Genomic DNA, 20143 nt, shown 5'->3' with positions numbered 1-20143 from the left:
ATGAGGACGTTGTCGAAGGTGGTCAGGCTATCTCAAGGTGTTAGGGTGTAAACAAAATCACAGGGCAGGACGACAAACAGACAGACAGACAAACAGGAAGACAGACTACCTGCTGCAGACATGCAGGACCTTAAACAAACACACACACACACCAACAAACACACACACACACAAACACACACACACACACACACACACAGTAAGATGACTCTCTACAGGTACAGAGGAGCTGATGCTAATACCACAGTGTTCAGCCCCAGGGGAGGAAACACCTCAAGGCCCCCATCTCATCCTCTAACACAACAATAACAGTAGCAGCTTCCCTTCCAGGAACACAGTATCATTTACAGATACCGTCAAATATTGGCCATCTTTGCATGATTCACTATTTATTCTAAAGTAAATTGCAGTTGAAATGGAAAGATTTGGTGTTTACATTTGATTTAAAAGTGCACAGGACCAACAGCAAAGGACCTTCTGAAGAGGCTGGAGGAAACAGGTACAAAAGTATCTATACTCACAGTAAAACGAGTCCTCTATCGACATAACCTGAAAGGCCACTCAGCCACTGTTCCATAACCGCATGGGGACAAAGATTGTACTTTTTGGAGAAATGTCCTATGGTCTGATGAAACAGAAATAGAACTGTTTGGCCATAATGACCATCGTTATGTTTGGAGGAAAAAAGGGGAGGCTTGCAAGCCGAAGAACACCATCCCAACCGTGAAGCACGGGGGTGGCAGCATCATGTTGTGGGGGTGCTTTGCTGCGGTAGTGACCGGTGCACTTCAAAAAATAGATGGCATCATGAGGTGGGAAAATGATGTGGATATATTGAAGCAACATCGCAAGACATCAGTCAGGAAGTTAAAGCTGGGTTGTAAATGAGAATGTATTGTATGTAGCTGAATAAATCATTCTCTCTACTATTATTCTGACATTTCACTTTCAGAAAAAAGTGGTGATCCTAACTGATCTAAGACAGGGAATAGTGAAAAAAATTAGTATATGGCTAGGTGTATGTAAACTTCAGACTTCACCTGTACCTTAGCAGTCAAAGGTTTGGACACACCTACTCATTTAAGGGTTTTTATTTATTTTTACTCTTTTCTACATTGTAGAATTATAGTGAAGGCATCAAAACTATGAAGTAACACATTTAGAATCATGTAGTAACCAAAAAAAGTGTTAAACAAATCAAAATATATTTTATATTTGCGATTCTTCAAAATAGCCACCCTTTGTCTTGATGACAGCTTTGAACACTGTTGGTATTCTCTCCACCAGCTTCATGAAGTGGTCACCTGGAGTCCATTTGAATTAACATGTTTTCCTTGTATTTGTGGAATTGATTTCCTTCTTTATGCATTTGAGACAATCAGTTAAATTGTGACAAGGTAGGGGTGGAATACAGAATATAGCCCTATTTGGGTAAAGACCAAGTCCATATCATGACAATAACAGCTCAAATAAGCAAAGAGAAGCAACAGTCCATAATTACTTTAAGACATGAATTTTAGTCAATACGGATCATTTGCAACAACCATCAAGCGCTATGATGAAACTGGCTCTCATGAGGCCCACCACAGGAGAGGAAGACCCAGAGTTACCTCTGCTGCAGAGGATAAGTTCATTAGAATTACCAGCCTCGGAAATTGCAGCCAAATAAATGCTTCATGGAGTTCACTCACGTAACAGACACATCTCAACATCAACTGTTCAGAGTAGACCGTGTGAATCAGGCCTTCATGGTCGAATTGCTGCTAGAACTAAAGGACACAAACCAGATGAATAGACTTGCTTAGGCCAAGAAGCACGAGCAATGGACAGTAGACCGGTGGAAATCTGTCATTTGGTCTGATGAGTCCAAATTTGAGATGTTTGGTTCCAACCACTGTCTTTGTGAGATGCAGAGTAGGTGAATGAATGATCTCTACATGTGTGGTTCCCTCCGTGAAGCATTGATGCCCCATCCCAGTGATACTCCATCCAATCTGGTTGGCACTTAGTGGGTCTATCATTTGTTTTTCAACAGGACAATAACCCAAAACAGTCTGTGTAAAGGCTATTTGACCAAGGAGAGTGATGGAGTGCTGCATTAGATGACCTGACCTCCACAATCACCCCACAACCCAATTGAGATGGTTTGGGATGAGTTCGAATGCAGAGTGAAGGATAAGCAGCCAACACGTGCTCAACGTATGTGGGAACTCCTTCAAGACTGTTGGAAAAGCTCATGAAGATGGATGAGAGAATGACAAGAGTGGGAAAAAGCTGTCAAGGCCATTTAAAACACAATTGTTTTATTTTTAAAACCTCTCTGAGATAGGGTCTAGTTTCCTGAATTTCCGACTGATTGACGTGCCCAAAGTAAACTGCCTGTTACTCAGGCCCAGAAGCCAGGATATGCATATAATTGGTAGCATTGGATAGAAAACACTTTGAAGTTTCCGAAAATATTGAAAAATGTCTGAGACTTTAACAAAATTGATATGTCAGGCAAAAATCTGAAGAAAATCAGAACAGAATTTTTTTTTTTTGAGCTCCCAGGCTCTTATTATGTAAACCTATTGTTTCTATGTGTATCCGTCTCCCAGACTGCAATTGATATGGCTTCCACTAGATGTCAACAGTCTTTATTCGAGGTTTCAGGATCTTTTTCTGAAAAATAAACAAGTATTTTGAGTTTTTCTTAGGATACCACCTCATGTAAATTCGGCTAGCGAGGGAGAGGGAGCACGCTTACGAATTTCCCTTTCCTGTTGAACATACTACTTTCCTTTTGAAATATTTTATTTACGTTTTAAGTACCTGAGGATGAATAGAAATGTCTTTTGACTTGTTTGGACGAAGTTTAGCTTTAGCTTTTTGGACTCCTTTGTCTGCATGTGGAACATGTGGATTACTGAAATCAGTGGCGCCAACTAAACTGACCTTTTGGGATATAAAGAAGCATTTTATCGAACAAACCAACCTTTCATGTTGTAACTGGGACCCTTGGGATTGCAAACAGAGGACGATCTTCAAATGTACGTGATTTATTTAATCGCTATTTGTGATTTTGTGAAGCCTGTGCTGGTTGAAAAATATGTTGATGTGGGGCACTGTCTTCAGACAATCGCATGGATACTTTCGCCGTAAAGCCTCATTGAAATCTGACAACGCAGTTAGATTAACAAGAAGTTACGCTTTTAAATGATGTAAGACACTTGTATGTTCGTTAATATTTAATATTACGAATATTTATTTGAATTGCGAGCCCTCCAATTTCACCGGAAGTTGTCGGCTTGTATTCATCTAGCGGGAAAGCTATCCCTAATTAACTCTAAGCAAGTCAGTTAATTCCTTAGGGATCATTGGGAAGCTAGCGTTCCACCTCGGTGAAATTGCAGAGCGCGAAATTCAAATGACAGAAATCGGAATATTAAACATTCATGAAAACTGAAGTGTCATACATCATTTAAAAGCTTATATTCTAAGCAGAGGCGTCATGAAAGTCAGAAATAGAGATAAAATAAATCACTTATCTTTGACGATCTTCATCTGGTTGCAATCACAAGGGTCCCAGTGTCACAGCTGGCTGAAGGTCTGGACCAAGGTGCAGCATGGTAAGCGTACATTTGCTTTTTATTAAAAATGACGCCGACACAACAAAGAACAAAACCAAACCGTGAAGCTTTGGGCTTTGTGCCCACAAAACAGGTGGGGGAAAAGGGTACCTAAGTATTGTTCTCAATTAGAGACAACGATAGACAGCTGTCCCAGATTGAGAACCATACCAGGCCAAGACATAGAAATACAAAACATAGAAAAAAGGACATAGAATGCCCACCCTAGTCACACCCTGGCCTAACCAAAATAGAGAATAAAAAGCCTCTCTATGGCCAGCGCGTGACACCCAGGTACATAACAAATGGTCCTTTTGTTCGATAAAGTCCTTCTTTATATCTCGAAAAAATAAGTTTCGTTGGTGCGCTTGACTCAGTAATCCACCGGTATCATACAAATTAATCCCGTAAATTACCAATAAACTTCTTCCAAACATATCAAATAACGTTCCTAATCAATCATCAGGTATCCTAATATGTAAATAAACAATACAATTTAATACAGAGAATTGCCAGAGATAAAAAACTAAGTGCACGCCCTCACCGGAACACGCAAAAACACTACAGCCAAAATGGGAGCCAATTACTAATACTACAAATTCTAACTCATTTTTCAACAAACAAGCCTGAAACTCTTTCTAAAGACTGTTGACATCTAAGCCCTAGGAACTGCAATCCGAGAGGTCTTCCTTTTATATTCCCATTCCCAGCCATTGTATTCAGTGGAGAGCTCAAAAAATAAAATTCTGGATGGATTGTCCTCAGGTTTTCACTTGCCATATTAGGTCTGTCATACTCACAGACATTATTTTATCTGTTTTGGAAACTTTAGAGTGCTTTCTATCTATATGCTTATCCAAGCTTCTGGGCCTGAGTAACAGGCAGAACCTTGGGCCAATTGTGCATTGCCCAATGGGACTCATTGCCCAATGGGACTCCCAATCATAGCCAGATGTGATATAGCCTGGAATCGAACCAGGGACTGTAGTTACACCTCTTGCTCTGTAACGCAGGGCCTTAGACCACTGCGCCACTCAGGAGCCAAATAAACAACTGGCAAAGGTTGGCTACTTTGAAGAACCTCAAATATAAAATATATTGTTTAACACTTTTTTGGTTACTACATGATTCCGTATGTGTAATTTCATAGTTTTGATGTCTTCAATATTATTCAAAAATGTAGAAAATATAAAAAATAAACAAAAAGCCTTGAATATGTAGTTGTGTCCAAACGTTTGAATGGTACAGTCTGTTGAAGTGTGTCAAATATGTTTGAAAACACTATGTTAAAAGCACTGTGTGGGCTTGTCCCTAGGATTACCAAAAGACAAAGAGCTGGACATGAGCTAGACAAAAACCTTGTCTATGATGAGAGAGGGAGTTGGGATACTGACAGAGGCTGCACTTATCTATCCACTGCTTGCTCAAATTAGCAGCGTAACCCAGCCTCTGTCACTATCCCACCTCCCTCTCTCATCCTGTACCCCGGAGACACAATAAACACTAGAACCACATCCCACTCGTTGAGAGGGAGTGTATGGGCAGTTCCAGCATCTTACGGGGCACTTTCACCTCTATAAAAGAGGAACCCTTCTGTCTGCCCTCACAGACACAGCTGCCCTGCTGAAGGCTGGCATGGCACTGAGTACAGGAGTGGTTCTACGGCTGCTGGTGGTGGTGATGAGGGGTATAGCTGCTCCAGCCCCAATCTGCTCTCTGCTGGGCCAACCCGCTCTGCCTCTCCTATCTGCCGAGGGGGACATCAACATTGGGGCAGTGTTCCCTCTACATAGGAATGCCCTCTTCAAGGTCCATTCATTCACCTCCAGACCAGAGAAAACACCCTGTATCAGGTATGTGTTGAAAAACAACTATCTGTGGGAAATTTTAGCTGTTAGGGAATATTTCTCATCAAGAAATATTTTTTTTGTATCTCACTGAAATTAGGCACAGTGCTTAATAACACTATTGTAAATGATCTGTGCATTTTTTGGGGGACAAAACAAGTATACACATTTTTTCTGTGATACTAAACACAATACTCAACTCAACTCGAACGAGTATATCAGTTTTGCTGGCATATGTGATTGTGGCATATGCGATTCCTGGCTTCAACTAACTTATTTTTGGTTTGTTACCGCTGTCTAGTTTCAACCAACGTGAGTTCCAGTTTGCACAAACCCTGATCTTTGCCCTGGAGGAGATCAACAACAGCAGTGATCTGCTCCCAGGGCTGTCTCTGGGTTACCAGGTCTATGACTCCTGTAGCCATGCCCCCCTGGCCATCCACTCAGCCCTGGCCCTGATGAACATTCCTGGGCCTGAGGACAGCCTGGGAGACCCTTCCTCCTGTTCCAGATCTCCAGCCGTGTTGGGTATTATAGGGGAGTCAATCTCCACATCCACCATCGGAATATCATCCCTGGTCGGACCATTCAGCATCCCTGTGGTGAGACACCTTCTGGTTGTGGCTCTTTAGAGGTAGTTTCATCAATGTCAGCTATGTTTGAAAGATCAATTCAAATCTTCCCATTTCTTCCACACAGATCAGCCACTTTGCCACCTGTGCTTGTCTGAGTAACAAAAAAAAGTTCCCCTCCTTCTTCAGAACCATCCCCAGCGACTTCTACCAGAGCAGAGCCCTGGCAAAGCTGGTCAAACACTTTGGATGGAACTGGGTGGGAGTGGTGAACAGCAACAATGACTATGGAAACAACGGCATGGCCACATTCATGGAGGCAGCGTGGCATGAAGGGGTCTGTGTAGAGTACCAAGAGTCCATCCACCGCACAGACCCCAGAGAGAAGCTCCTGGAAGTCGTCAAGGTCATCCGGAGGGCCACAGCCAGGGTGGTGGTACTGTTCGTGGGCTTGGGGGACATTGTCCCCCTGATGAATGAGATGGCCCTGGAGGGAGACCCAGGGCTGCAGTGGGTGGGCAGTGAGGCCTGGATCACAGCAAGACTGCTGACGGAGAACAAGGCCTACGGCTTCCTGAGGGGAGCGGTTGGCTTTGCCGTCAGGAATGCCAGGCTGGATGGTCTGGAGCAGTTCCTAGACAAGGTGCACCCCTCCCAGGCGCCAGACAACACCCTGCTCAGGGAGTTCTGGGAGACTGTGTTCCAGTGCTCCTTCGAGGGGGGCAGCAGCACGCTGTGCACAGGAACAGAGAGCTTAGCAAAGCTGAAGAACCAATACACTGACATGTCAGAGCTGAGAATACCCAATAAAGTATACACAGCTGTATATGCGATTGCACACGCTCTACACAACCTACTGACAGACTTAAAGAATGACACAGACAGCGGCAAAATACCAGTCTACACACCACAGCAGGTGAGCAAGCTCCAGATTCAACGAAAGATAAATAACACATCTTATGAATCATTCCACTCTCTGTGTCTCTCCCTGCGTGTTTCCCTCTCTGTGTCTCTCTGTGTCTCTCTGTGTCTCTCTGTGTCTCTCTCTGTGTCTCTCTCTGTGTCTCTCTCTGTGTCTCTCTCTCTCTCTGTGTCTCTCTCCCTCTCCCTCTCTCTCTCCCTCTCCCCATGTTGTTGAGCAGGTGCTACAGTACCTGAAGGAGGTGAGGTTTAGAGTAAAGACAGGAGAGGAGATCTGGTTTGATGATAACGGAGATGTGGTGGCGTGCTACGACCTAGTGAACTGGCAGCAGGAGGAGGATGGGACCCTGCAGTTCCATGTTGTTGGGCTGTATGATTCCTCGATGCCCCCTGAACAGCGCATTACCTTCAACAAGGGAAAACTGGTCTGGGCAGGGGGCCAGGCAGAGGTAGGACTAAATACATGTTGAATATGTTGCAAAAGGATAACACATGCAAACCTCAAACCACTGCAAATGTAAAACATGCATTCTATAATATTTAGATAATCCACATAGTCTATCTCAAATATTTTATTTTGGATTGGTAATATAACTTCCACAAGTAGTGACATTAAAACATTTCTGCACGTTTATTTACATAAAATACACCAATATTCAGGCATGTTGTATTTCTCTACAGGCACCTGCATCAGTGTGCAGTGAGAGCTGTCCCACAGGCACTCGTAAGGCTGTACAGAAAGGAAAGCCTGTATGCTGTTATGACTGTGTACCATGTGCGGAGGGAGAGATCAGTAATATCACAGGTAATATATAATGCATTTATTGCTACCTTCAATACTTTCAAGTTCTGTCACTACCCAACAGGACTAATAGATATCAAAAAACACATGACACAGTGACACACTGATTCATAGAATGAATGACGTTCTAATCCTTTTACAGATTCTAACGGCTGCTATCGATGTGACTTGGAGTATTGGTCCAATGAAAAAAGGGACCGCTGTGTGTTGAAACCAGTTGAATTCCTCTCCTATGAAGAAATGATGGGCATAGTTCTGGTGTTTTTCTCCTTACTGGGGTCTGGTGTTACTACTCTGGTAGCTGTTGTGTTTTCAATTCATAAGGACACCCCCATCGTCAGGGCCAACAACTCTGAGCTGAGCTTCCTGCTGCTCTTCTTCTTGACTCTGTGTTTTCTGTGTTCTCTTACTTTCATTGGCCGGCCCTCTGAGTGGTCCTGTATGCTGCGTCACACAGCGTTTGGGATCACCTTCGTCCTCTGCATCTCTTGTGTTCTGGGGAAAACAATAGTGGTGTTGATGGCCTTCAGGGCTACACTTCCAGCCAGTAATATCATGAAATGGTTTGGTCCTCCACAGCAGAGACTCAGTGTTCTGGCTTTCACTCTCATACAGGTCCTGATCTGTGTACTTTGGTTAACAGTCTCCCCTCCTTTCCCCTACAAGAACATGAAGACCTATAAGGAAAAGATCATTCTAGAGTGTGATGTGGGTTCAGCTATTGGTTTCTGGGCTGTGTTGGGGTATATAGGACTCCTGGCTCTCTTGTGCTTTGTGCTGGCTTTTCTTGCTCGAAAGCTGCCTGATAATTTCAATGAGGCCAAATTCATCACCTTCAGCATGCTCATATTCTGTGCAGTCTGGATCACCTTTCTCCCAGCTTATGTCAGCTCTCCTGGGAAGTTCACTGTAGCTGTGGAGATATTTGCTATTCTGGCCTCCAGTTTTGGTTTACTTTTCTGCATTTTTGCTCCTAAATGTTTCATTATATTGCTGAGGCCAGAGCAAAACACCAAGAAACATATGATGGGGAAGACATCCAATGATATACGATATTAAAGAAACATATTTTGGGAAAGGCGTCAACCAAAGCCCTTTAGGATGAATACTGACCATTGGCTTATTCAACGTCTTTCTATAATAAACACAGACACATCATATCTAAGTCAGTCATGGGTTATACTCATCCCCAGACACATCATATCTAAGTCAATCATGGGTTAAACTCATCCACAGACACATCATATCTAAGTCAATCATGGGTTAACCTCATCCACAGGCTCAATTGATACCAAAAAATGGAGCCTGGAAACACTGTGCAATGAAGTGGGACTTGAAAGGGGAAGGGTTCAAATCAAGGATAGAGAGAGACTGCTACAGTTTGACTATGAACACTGCAGAAAACCTCACAATGATCATATGACTTTTAGGAAGCCCCAACTGATTCTGAGTTTGGGCATATTTCTTATTTGATTTATTTCACCTTCATTTAACCAGGTAGACTAGTTGAGATGAAGTGCTCATTTACAAATGCGACCTGGCCAAGATAAAGCAAAGCAGTGCGACACAAACAACAACACAGAGTTACACATGGAATAAACAAACATGGAGTCAATAATACAATACAGTGTGTGCAAATGAGGTAGGATAAGGGAGGTAAGGCAATAAATAGGCCATAGTGGAGAAATAATGACAATATAGCAATTAAACACTGGAGTGATAAGATGTGCAGATGATGAATGTGCAAAGGAGCAAAATATGAAGTTTACCTGTGAGAACTACGTGCATTCTTCCTGATTTCCCGAACTCACTTCCTTGTTTAGCCTAATTCGTTTGTAGAGGGAAGGTTCTAAGGGTTATGTTGGATGGTGATGGACTGAGATATCAGCCAATGTAAATCCGCTCCTGCCATAGGCTCCATTCCTGTCTCTTCATGAGACATTGTGAGAGATGGTTCGAAAGAGAAAGAGCCGGCTGGTTGACAAGATCTTTCATGGGTACATAGATGTTCAATAAGTACAAAAAGTCCTGAACAAACATCCAACAGCACATTATGCCTAGCAGCCATATCTACATGGGTGTGGTCGCACATTATGAAAGTCAAGACAATAATGAAGCAGAAAGAAAATGTATTATTTTGACTATGTTTCTCACTGCTCTACCCCAGCGGCCACTGACAGCCTGCTGTGCTTCCACAGGCCCCCTCAGTGACCCCCTCAGTGACCCCCTCAGTGACCCCCTCAGTGACTGCTGCTGTCCAGTCCAGGTCCAGATCAGGAGCCCACACACAAGCCCCTTACTGAGCCTCTGTCTCACAGGCCTGCTCTGGACAAGCATGGTCTACTATCTCATCAAAAACAACATTGACTTCTTAAACGTCTCCTCATAGGCCTGTGGGCCACAACCCAATGTGTGTCAATACACCAATGGGCATGTGGCATTCATACCACCATCAACACATAGCAAGGCCTCAGTGAAATGTGTTATAAAGAATATATGTGTATTTTCCATGTATGGTGTCATGTATTGGCTACCCTTCATGTAATATTACAGTGGTTGTAATAAACAATTCAGCTGTCTAATATCTCTAGATCTCCAGTCTTACTTGAATTATCACAGCGCTAGAGAAAGACACAAATAAATGAAAACACTAGAGTGGTAATTTTCTATGAATTGTGTGACTCGCTTCAGCTGGCCAAATGTATCTGTATGTAGTAGTAGTAGTAGTAGAAACAATGGTAATAGTAAATCAAATCAAATCAAATTGTTTTAGTCACATTCAACTGGTCTGAATTCAACTGGTCTGGACTTTACGGTGAAATCCTTACCTTCAAGCCCCAAACCAACAATGCAGTTCTAAGAAATATGGATAAGAATAAGAAATAAAATTAACAAGTAATTAAAGAGCAGCAGTAAAATAACAATAGTGAGACTATATACAGGGGGGTACCAGTATAGAGTCAACGTGCGGGGGCACCGTTAGTTGAGCTAATATGCACATGTAGGTAGAGTTATTAAAGTAACTATGCATAGATAACAGACAGTAGCAGCGGTGTAAAATATGGTTCTCTTATGGAGACAGTCAAAGAACAATTTTGGAACACCTGGGAACGGGAGGAGGAGAAGGAGGAGAAGTAGATGTAGTAGCTGTAGGCCTAGTGGTAGTAGTAGTGGTAGCATTACTAGCAGTAGTAGGCCTAGTAGTAGTGGTAGTAGCCTTAGTGGTATTAGTTGTAGTAGTGTTAGTAGCCCTAGTGGTAGTGTAATTAGTAGTGGTAGTAGGCCTAGTGGTAGTAGTAGTAGTAGTAGTAGTGGTGGTGGTAGCCCTAATGGTAGTAGTGGTAGTAGGCCTAGTGGTAGTAGTAGTAGTGGTAGTAGTAGTGTTAGTAGGCCTAGTGGTAGTAGTAGTAGTGGTAGTAGCCATAGTGGCAGTAGTGGTAATAGTAGTGGTAGTGGGTCTAGTAGTAGTGGTAGTAGTAGCCCTAGTGGTAGTAGTGGTCATAGGCCTAGTAGTAGTAGTAGTGGTAGTGGGCCTAGTAGTAGTAGTAGTAGTATTGGTAGTGGTAGTAGTAGTGGTAGTGGGCCTAGTAGAAGTAGTAGTAGTGGTAGTAGAGTAGTGGTAGTAGCCCTAGTGGTAGTAGTGGTAGTAGGCCTAGTGGTAGTAGCCCTAGTGGTAGTAGCCCTAGTGGTAGTAGTGGTAGTAGTAGTGGTAGTATTGGAGTGGTAGTAGCCCTAGTGGTAGTAGTAGTAGTAGGCCTAGTAGTAGTAGTAGGCCTAGTAGTAGTAGTAGGAGTAGTAGTGATAGTAGGCCTAGTAGTAGTAGTTGTGGTAGTAGGCCTAGTGGTAGTAATAGTAGTAGTGGTAGTAGGCCTAGTGGTAGTAGTAGTAATTGTGGTAGTATTAGTAGTAGTAGTAGTAGCGGTAGTGGTGGTAGTAGTAGTAGTAGTAGTAGTAGTAGTAGTAGTGGTAGTAGTCATAGTGGGAGTACAGGTAGTAGGCCTAGTGGTAGTGGTAGTAGTAGTGGTAGTAGGCCTAGTGGTAGTAGTAGTAGTGGTAGTAGCCCTAGTGGTAGTAGCCCTAGTGGTAGTAACCCTAGTAGGACTAGTGGTAGTAGTAGTAGTAGTAGTGGTAGTATCCATAGTGGTATTGTTTGTAGTAGTAGTATTTGAAGTAGTAGTGGTAGTGCTGGTAGTAGTTGTAGTATTAGGCCTAGTGGTATTAGTAGTAGTTGTGATTGTCGTTGTGGTACTAGACCTAGTGGTAGTAGTAGTTGTGGTAGTAGCCCTAGTGGTAGTAGCCCTAGTTGTATTAGTAGTTGTGGTGGTAGTAGTAGTTGTGGTAGTAGCCCTAGTGGAAGTAGCCCTAGTGGTAGTTGCCCTAGTGATAGTAGCCCTAGTGGTAGTTGTGGTAGTAGGCCTGGTAGTAGTTGTGGTAGTAGCCGTAGTGGTAGTAGCCCTAGTGGTAGTTGTGGTAGTAGACCTAGTGGTGATAGTTGTAGTAAGCCTAGTGGTAGTTTACCTAGTGGTAGTAGTAGTTGTAGTAGTAGTGTAAGTTGTAGTTTTGGTAGTAGGCCATGTGGTATTAGTAGTTGTGGTAGTAGACCTTGTGGTGGTAGTGGTAGTAGGCTTTCTGGTAGTATACCTAGTGGTAGTAGCAGTTGTGGTAGTAGTAGTTGTGGTAGTAGGGCAAGTGGAATTAGTAGTTGTGGTAGTATACCTAGTTGAAGTAGTAGAGGTAATAGTAGTTGTGGTAGTAGACCTAGTAGTAGTAGGGTTAGTAAAGGTAGTTGGCCTGGTGGTAGTAGTGGTAGTAGGCTTTGTGGTAGTAGACCTAGTGGTAGTAGTAATAGTAGAGGTAGTTGGCCTAGTGGTTGTAGACCTAGTGGTAGTAGTAATAGTAGTGGTAGTAATGGTGGTAGTAGGCCTATAGTGGTATTAGTAGTATTAGTGGTAGTGGTAGTATTTGTAGTTGTAGTAGGCCTAGTGGTAGTAGTAGCAGTTGTAGTAGTGGACACAGGTCTGGTGGTAGCAGTAATAGTGGTAGTAGGCCTAGTAGTAGTAGTGGTAGTAGTTCTAGTAGTAGTAGTGGTAGTAGTTGTAGTAGTACTGGTAATAGACATGGTGGTAGTGGAGTTAGTTGTGGTAGTAGGCCTAGTAGTAGTAGTAGTGGAAGTAGAACCTAGTGGTGGTAGTAGTAGTGGTTGTAGCAGTAGTGGTAGTAGTAGATGTTGTTGTAGGCCTAGTGGTATTAGTTGTAGTAGAACTAGTTGTAGTGTTAGTAGTTGTGGTAATAGGCCTAGTGGTATTAGTAGAATTAGTGGAAGTTTTAGTATTTGTTGTGGTAGTAGGCATAGTGGTAGTAGTGGTAGTAGACCTAGTGGTAGTAGTGGTAGTAGACCTAGTGGTAGTAGGCCTAGTGGTAGTAGTGGTAGTAGCCGAAGGAGGATGGCGGTGTGGCGTGAGTTACTGTGGGTCTCTATGATGCCTCGTTACCTGCAGACAGGCAACATACTACTATCAACAACAGCTCCTTGGTATTGACACAGAATTTTGTAAATGCATGCTAGGTGCTGTCGGCTGTCATTTATAACAGTATACAGTGTAGTTGATTGTGTCACATTGTTCCCTAATGTAAACAACCCATTCTTCATTGCAGGTGCCAGTGGATATAGGACTCCTGGCTGTCTTGTGCTTTATGCTGCTTTTCTGGCTCGAAAGCTGCCTGATAACTTCAATGAGGCCAAATTCATCACCTTCAGCATGCTCATATTCTGTGCATTCTGGATCACCTTTATCCCAGCTTGTCTCAGCTCTCCTGTTCACTGTAGCTGTGGAGATCTTTGCTATTCTGGCCTCCAGTTTTGGTTTACTGTTCTGCGTATTTGCTCCTAAATGTTTCATTATATTCTGAGGCCGGAGCAAAACAACAAGAAACATATAATGGGGAAGACATCCAATGATGTATGTTATAACATAACATTATGACATTATATCATATCACATTATAATGTTTTTAACATATTTTAGAAAGTGCCTACTATCTGAGACAGTATTTCTCAAATGTTCTGTAATGATCTATGAGGACAACAGCTGCTGCATGTTTCCACCTTAATAAACAAATGTCACTTGTGTGTTTTTACTGTTGTGTGCAATTAAATACATCACATTCAACAAGAGAATTGATTATTACCTTTGGTCAAATAATGGATTTTCAAACATGAACATGAGGACGTTGTCGAAGATGGTCAGGCTATCTCAAGGTGTTAGGGTGTAAACAAAATCACAGGGCAGGACGACAAACAGACAGACAGACAAACAGGAAGACAGACTACCTGCTGCAGACATGCAGGACCTTAAACAAACACACACACACACCAACAAACACACACAAACAAACACACACACACACACACACACACACACACACACACACACACACACACACACACACACACAGTAAGATGACTCTCTACAGGTACAGAGGAGCTGCTGCTAATACCACAGTGTTCAGCCCCAGGGGAGGAAACACCTCAAGGCCCCCATCTCATCCTCTAACACAACAATAACAGTAGCAGCTTCCCTTCCAGGGACACAGTATAATTTACAGATACCGTCAAATATTGGCCATCTTTGCATGATTCACTATTTAAAAGTGCACAGGACCAACAGCAAAGGACCTTGTGAAGAGGCTGGAGGAAACAGGTACAAAAGTATCTATACTCACAGTAAAACGAGTCCTCTATCGACATCACCTGAAAGGCCACTCAGCCACTGTTCCACAACCGCATGGGGACAAAGATTGTACTTTTTGGAGAAATGTCCTATGGTCTGATGAAACAGAAATAGAACTGTTTGGCCATAATGACCATCGTTATGTTTGGAGGAAAAAAGGGGAGGCTTGCAAGCCGAAGAACACCATCCCAACCGTGAAGCACGGGGGTGGCAACATCATGTTGTGGGGGTGCTTTGCTGCGGGAGTGACCGGTGCACTTCAAAAAATAGATGGCATCATGAGGTGGGAAAATGATGTGGATATATTGAAGCAACATCGCAAGACATCAGTCAGGAAGTTAAAGCTGGGTTGTAAATGAGAATGTATTGTATGTAGCTCAATAAATCATTCTCTCTACTATTATTCTGACATTTCACTTTCAGAAAAAAGTGGTGATCCTAACTGATCTAAGACAGGGAATAGTGAAAAAAATTAGTATTTGGCTAGGTGTATGTAAACTTCAGACTTCACCTGTACCTTAGCAGTCAAAGGTTTGGACACACCTACTCATTTAAGGGTTTTTATTTATTTTTACTCTTTTCTACATTGTAGAATTATAGTGAAGGCATCAAAACTATGAAGTAACACATTTAGAATCATGTAGTAACCAAAAAAAGTGTTAAACAAATCAAAATATATTTTATATTTGCGATTCTTCAAAATAGCCACCCTTTGTCTTGATGACAGCTTTGAACACTGTTGGTATTCTCTTCACCAGCTTCATGAAGTGGTCACCTGGAGTCCATTTGAATTAACATGTTTTCCTTGTATTTGTGGAATTGATTTCCTTCTTTATGCATTTGAGACAATCAGTTAAATTGTGACATGGTAGGGGTGGAATACAGAATATAGCCCTATTTGGGTAAAGACCAAGTCCATATCATGACAATAACAGCTCAAATAAGCAAAGAGAAGCAACAGTCCATAATTACTTTAAGACATGAATTTTAGTCAATACGGATCATTTGCAACAACCATCAAGCGCTATGATGAAACTGGCTCTCATGAGGCCCACCACAGGAGAGGAAGACCCAGAGTTACCTCTGCTGCAGAGGATAAGTTCATTAGAATTACCAGCCTCGGAAATTGCAGCCAAATAAATGCTTCATGGAGTTCACTCACGTAACAGACACATCTCAACATCAACTGTTCAGAGTAGACCGTGTGAATCAGGCCTTCATGGTCGAATTGCTGCTAGAACTAAAGGACACAAACCAGATGAATAGACTTGCTTAGGCCAAGAAGCACGAGCAATGGACAGTAGACCGGTGGAAATCTGTCATTTGGTCTGATGAGTCCAAATTTGAGATGTTTGGTTCCAACCACTGTCTTTGTGAGATGCAGAGTAGGTGAATGAATGATCTCTATATGTGTGGTTCCCTCCGTGAAGCATTGATGCCCCATCCCAGTGATACTCCATCCCATCTGGTTGGCACTTAGTGGGTCTATCATTTGTTTTTCAACAGGACAATAACCCAAAACAGTCTGTGTAAAGGCTATTTGACCAAGGAGAGTGATGGAGTGCTGCATTAGATGACCTGACCTCCACAATCACCCCACAACCCAATTGAGATGGTTTGGGATGAGTTCGAATGCAGAGCGAAGGAGAAGCAGCCAACACGTGCTCAACGTATGTGGGAACTCCTTCAAGACTGTTGGAAAAGCTCATGAAGATGGATGAGAGAATGACAAGAGTGGGAAAAAGCTGTCAAGGCCATTTAAAACACAATTGTTTTATTTTTAAAACCTCTCTGAGATAGGGTCTAGTTTCCTGAATTTCCGACTGATTGACGTGCCCAAAGTAAACTGCCTGTTACTCAGGCCCAGAAGCCAGGATATGCATATAATTGGTAGCATTGGATAGAAAACACTTTGAAGTTTCCGAAAATATTGAAAAATGTCTGAGACTTTAACAAAATTGATATGTCAGGCAAAAATCTGAAGAAAATCAGAACAGAATTTTTTTTTTTTGAGCTCCCAGGCTCTTATTATGTAAACCTATTGTTTCTATGTGTATCCGTCTCCCAGATTGCAATTGATATGGCTTCCACTAGATGTCAACAGTCTTTATTCGAGGTTTCAGGATCTTTTTCAGAAAAACAAACAAGTATTTTGAGTTTTTCTTAGGATACCACCTCATGTAAATTCGGCTAGCGAGGGAGAGGGAGCACGCTTACGAATTTTCCTTTCCTGTTGAACATACTACTTTCCTTTTGAAATATTTTATTTACGTTTTAAGTACCTGAGGATGAATAGAAATGTCTTTTGACTTGTTTGGACGAAGTTTAGCTTTAGCTTTTTGGACTCCTTTGTCTGCATGTGGAACATGTGGATTACTGAAATCAGTGGCGCCAACTAAACTGACTTTTTGGGATATAAAGAAGCATTTTATCTATGGGATTGCAAACAGAGGATGATCTTCAAATGTAAGTGATTTATTTAATCGCTATTTGTGATTTTGTGAAACCTGTGCTGGTTGAAAAATATGTTGATGTGGGGCACTGTCTTCAGACAATCGCATGGATACTTTCGCCGTAAAGCCTTATTGAAATCTGACAACGCAGTTAGATTAACAAGAAGTTACGCTTTTAAATTATGTAAGACACTTGTATGTTCGTTAATATATTATATTACGAATATTTATTTGAATTGCGAGCCCTCCAATTTCACCGGAAGTTGTCGGCTTGTGTTCCTCTAGCGGGACAGCTAGCCCTAATTAACTCTAAGCAAGTCATTTAATTCCTTAGGGATCATTGGGAAGTTAGCATTCCACCTCGGTGAAATTGCAGAGCGCGAAATTCAAATGACAGAAATCTGAATATTAAACATTCATGAAAACTGAAGTGTCATACATCATTTAAAAGCGTATCTTCTTGTTAATCCAGCCTCATTTCATCAGATTTCAAAAAGCATTTATGGCGAATGCACACCATGCGATTTTCTGAGAACTGCGCCCCGCACACAAGAGCATTACATACATTTTCCAACCAAGCAGAGGCGTCGTGAAAGTCAGAAATAGAGATAAAATAAATCACTTCCCTTTGACGATCTTCATCTGGTTGCAATCAGAAGGGACCCAGTGTCACAGCTGGCTGAAGGTCTGGACCAAGGTGCAGCATGGTAAGCGTACATTTGCTTTTTATTAAAAATGACGCCGACAAAACAAAGAACAAAACCAAACCGTGAAGCTTTGGGCTTTGTGCCCACAAAACAGGTGGGGGAAAAGGGTACCTAAGTATTGTTCTCAATTAGAGACAACGATAGACAGCTGTCCCAGATTGAGAACCATACCAGGCCAAGACATAGAAATACAAAACATAGAAAAAAGGACATAGAATGCCCACCCTAGTCACACCCTGGCCTAACCAAAATAGAGAATAAAAAGCCTCTCTATGGCCAGCACGTGACACCCAGGTACATAACAAATGGTCCTTTTGTTCGATAAAGTCCTTCTTTATATCTCAAAAAAGTATGTCCCATTGGTGCGCTTGACTCAGTAATCCACCGGTTTCCATCATTCAAAATGCATACAAATGAATCCCGTAAGTTACCAATAAACTTCTTCCAAACATATCAAACAACGTTCCTAATCAATCATCAGGTACCCTAATATGTAAATAAACAATACAATTTAAGACAGAGAATTGCCGGAGATAAAAAACGAAGTGCACGCCCTCACCGGAACACGCAACTGTAACGGCTTTCTTCCTGGGAAGGAGAGGCAGACCAAAACGCAGCGTGGTTAGAGTTCATGTTAATTTAATAAGGTAACTCAAACATGAACAGGATACAAAACAATAAACGTGAAAACCGAAACAGTCCCAACTGGTGCATAAAACACAAAGACAGGAAACAACCACCCACAAATCCCAACACAAAACAGGCTACCTAAATATGGTTCCCAATCAGAGACAATGACTAACACCTGCCTCTGATTGAGAACCATATCAGGCCAAACATAGAAATAGACAAACCAGACACACAACATAGAATGCCCACCCAGCTCACGTCCTGACCAACACTAAAACAAGGAAAACACACAAGAACTATGGTCAGAACGTGACAGTACCCCCTCCCCAAGGTGCGAACTCCGACCGCACAACCTAAACCTATAGGGGAGGGTCTGGGTGGGCATCTGTCCGCGGTGGCGGCTCTGGCGCTGGACGTGGACCCCACTCCATAATTGTCTTAGTCCACCTCCGTAGCGTCCTTTGAGTGGCGACCCTCGCCGCTGACCTTGGCCTAGGAACCCTAACAAAGGGCTCCACTGGATAGCTCGAAGGGTAGCTCAGGACCGAGGGGTAGCTCAGGACCGAGGGGTAGCTCAGGACCAAGGGGTAGCTCAGAACCGAGGGGTAGCTCAGGCGGACTGGCGGCTCTGGCAGATCCTGGCTGACTGGCGGCTCTGGCAGATCCTGGCTGACTGGCGGCTCTGGCAGATACTGGCTGACTGGCGGCTCTGGCAGATCCTGGCTGACTGGCGGCTCTGGCAGATCCTGGCTGACTGGCGGCTCTGGCGGCTCCATGCTGACTGGTGGCTCTGGCGGCTCCATGCTGACTGGCGGCTCTAGCGGCTCTGGACAGATGGGAGACTCTAGCGGCTCTGGACAGACGGGAGACTCTAGCGGTTCTGGACAGACGGGAGACTCTAGCGGCTCTGGACAGACGGGAGACTCTAGCGGCTCTGGACAGACGGGAGACTCTAGCGGCTCTGGACAGACGGGTGACTCTAGCGGCTCTGGACAGATGGGAGACTCTAGCGGCTCTGGACAGATGGGAGACTCTAGCTGCTCTGGACAGACGGGAGACTCTAGCAGCTCTGGACAGACGGGAGACTCTAGCAGCTCTGGACAGACGGGCAGCCCAGGCAGCGCTGGGCAGACGGGCAGCTCCGGCAACACTGGAGAGGAGGAAGGCTCTGGCAGCACTGGGCAGAGGAGCTCTGGCGCCTCTGGACTGAGTGGCTCTGGCACCTCTGGATTGAGGGGCTCTGGCGCCTCTGGACTGAGGGGCGGAAGCTCTGGCAGCGCCAGACAGGCGGGAGACTCCGGCTGTGCTGGAGAGGAGGAAGGCTCTGGCAGTGCTGGACAGAGGGGCTCTGGCGCCTCTGGACTGAGGGGCGGAAACTCTGGCAGCGCCGGACAGGCGGGACGCACTATAGGCCTGATGCGTGGTGCCGGCACTGGTGGTACTGGGCCGAGGACACGCACCTCAGGGCGAGTGCGGGGAGGAGAAACAGGGAGTACTGGGCTCTGGACACGCACAGGAAGCCTGGTGCGGGGGGCTGTCACCGGAGGGCTGGTGCGTGTAGGTGGCACTGGAGAGACCGGACCGTGCAGGTGGACTGGAGCTCTTGAGCACCGAGCCTGCCCAACCTTACCTGGCTCGATGCCCACTCTAGCCCGGCCGATAAGAGGAGCTGGTATGTACCGCACCGGGCTATGCACCCGCACTGGAGACACCGTGCGCTCCACAGCCTAACACGGTGCCTGCCCGGTCTCTCTCGCTCTCCGGTAAGCACAGGAAGTTGGCGCAGGTCTCCTACCTGGCTTCGCCATACTCCCTGTGTGCCTCCCCCAATAAATATTTGGGGCTGACTCTCTGGCTTCCTACCGCGCCGCC

General features: G+C 43.9%; 1 protein-coding gene across 1 annotated transcript; it reads left to right on the top strand.

Annotated features, from left to right (window-relative positions):
* The first annotated feature begins 5243 nt into the window (after nucleotides 1-5243).
* Nucleotides 5244-10328, top strand: LOC116353550 (extracellular calcium-sensing receptor-like). The gene is made up of 6 exons (XM_031789432.1): nucleotides 5244-5461; nucleotides 5757-6057; nucleotides 6155-6943; nucleotides 7170-7397; nucleotides 7630-7753; nucleotides 7893-10328. Exons 1-6 carry the CDS (start codon nucleotides 5244-5246, stop codon nucleotides 8807-8809), a joined length of 2577 nt encoding a protein of 858 aa, XP_031645292.1. The 3' UTR covers nucleotides 8810-10328.
* Nucleotides 10329-20143: the final 9815 nt, after the last annotated feature.

The sequence above is a fragment of the Oncorhynchus kisutch genome, linkage group LG15, assembly GCF_002021735.2.
Source record: "Oncorhynchus kisutch isolate 150728-3 linkage group LG15, Okis_V2, whole genome shotgun sequence".
Classification (NCBI taxonomy): domain Eukaryota; kingdom Metazoa; phylum Chordata; class Actinopteri; order Salmoniformes; family Salmonidae; genus Oncorhynchus; species Oncorhynchus kisutch.
This window is presented reverse-complemented; position numbering and strand designations above follow the sequence as displayed.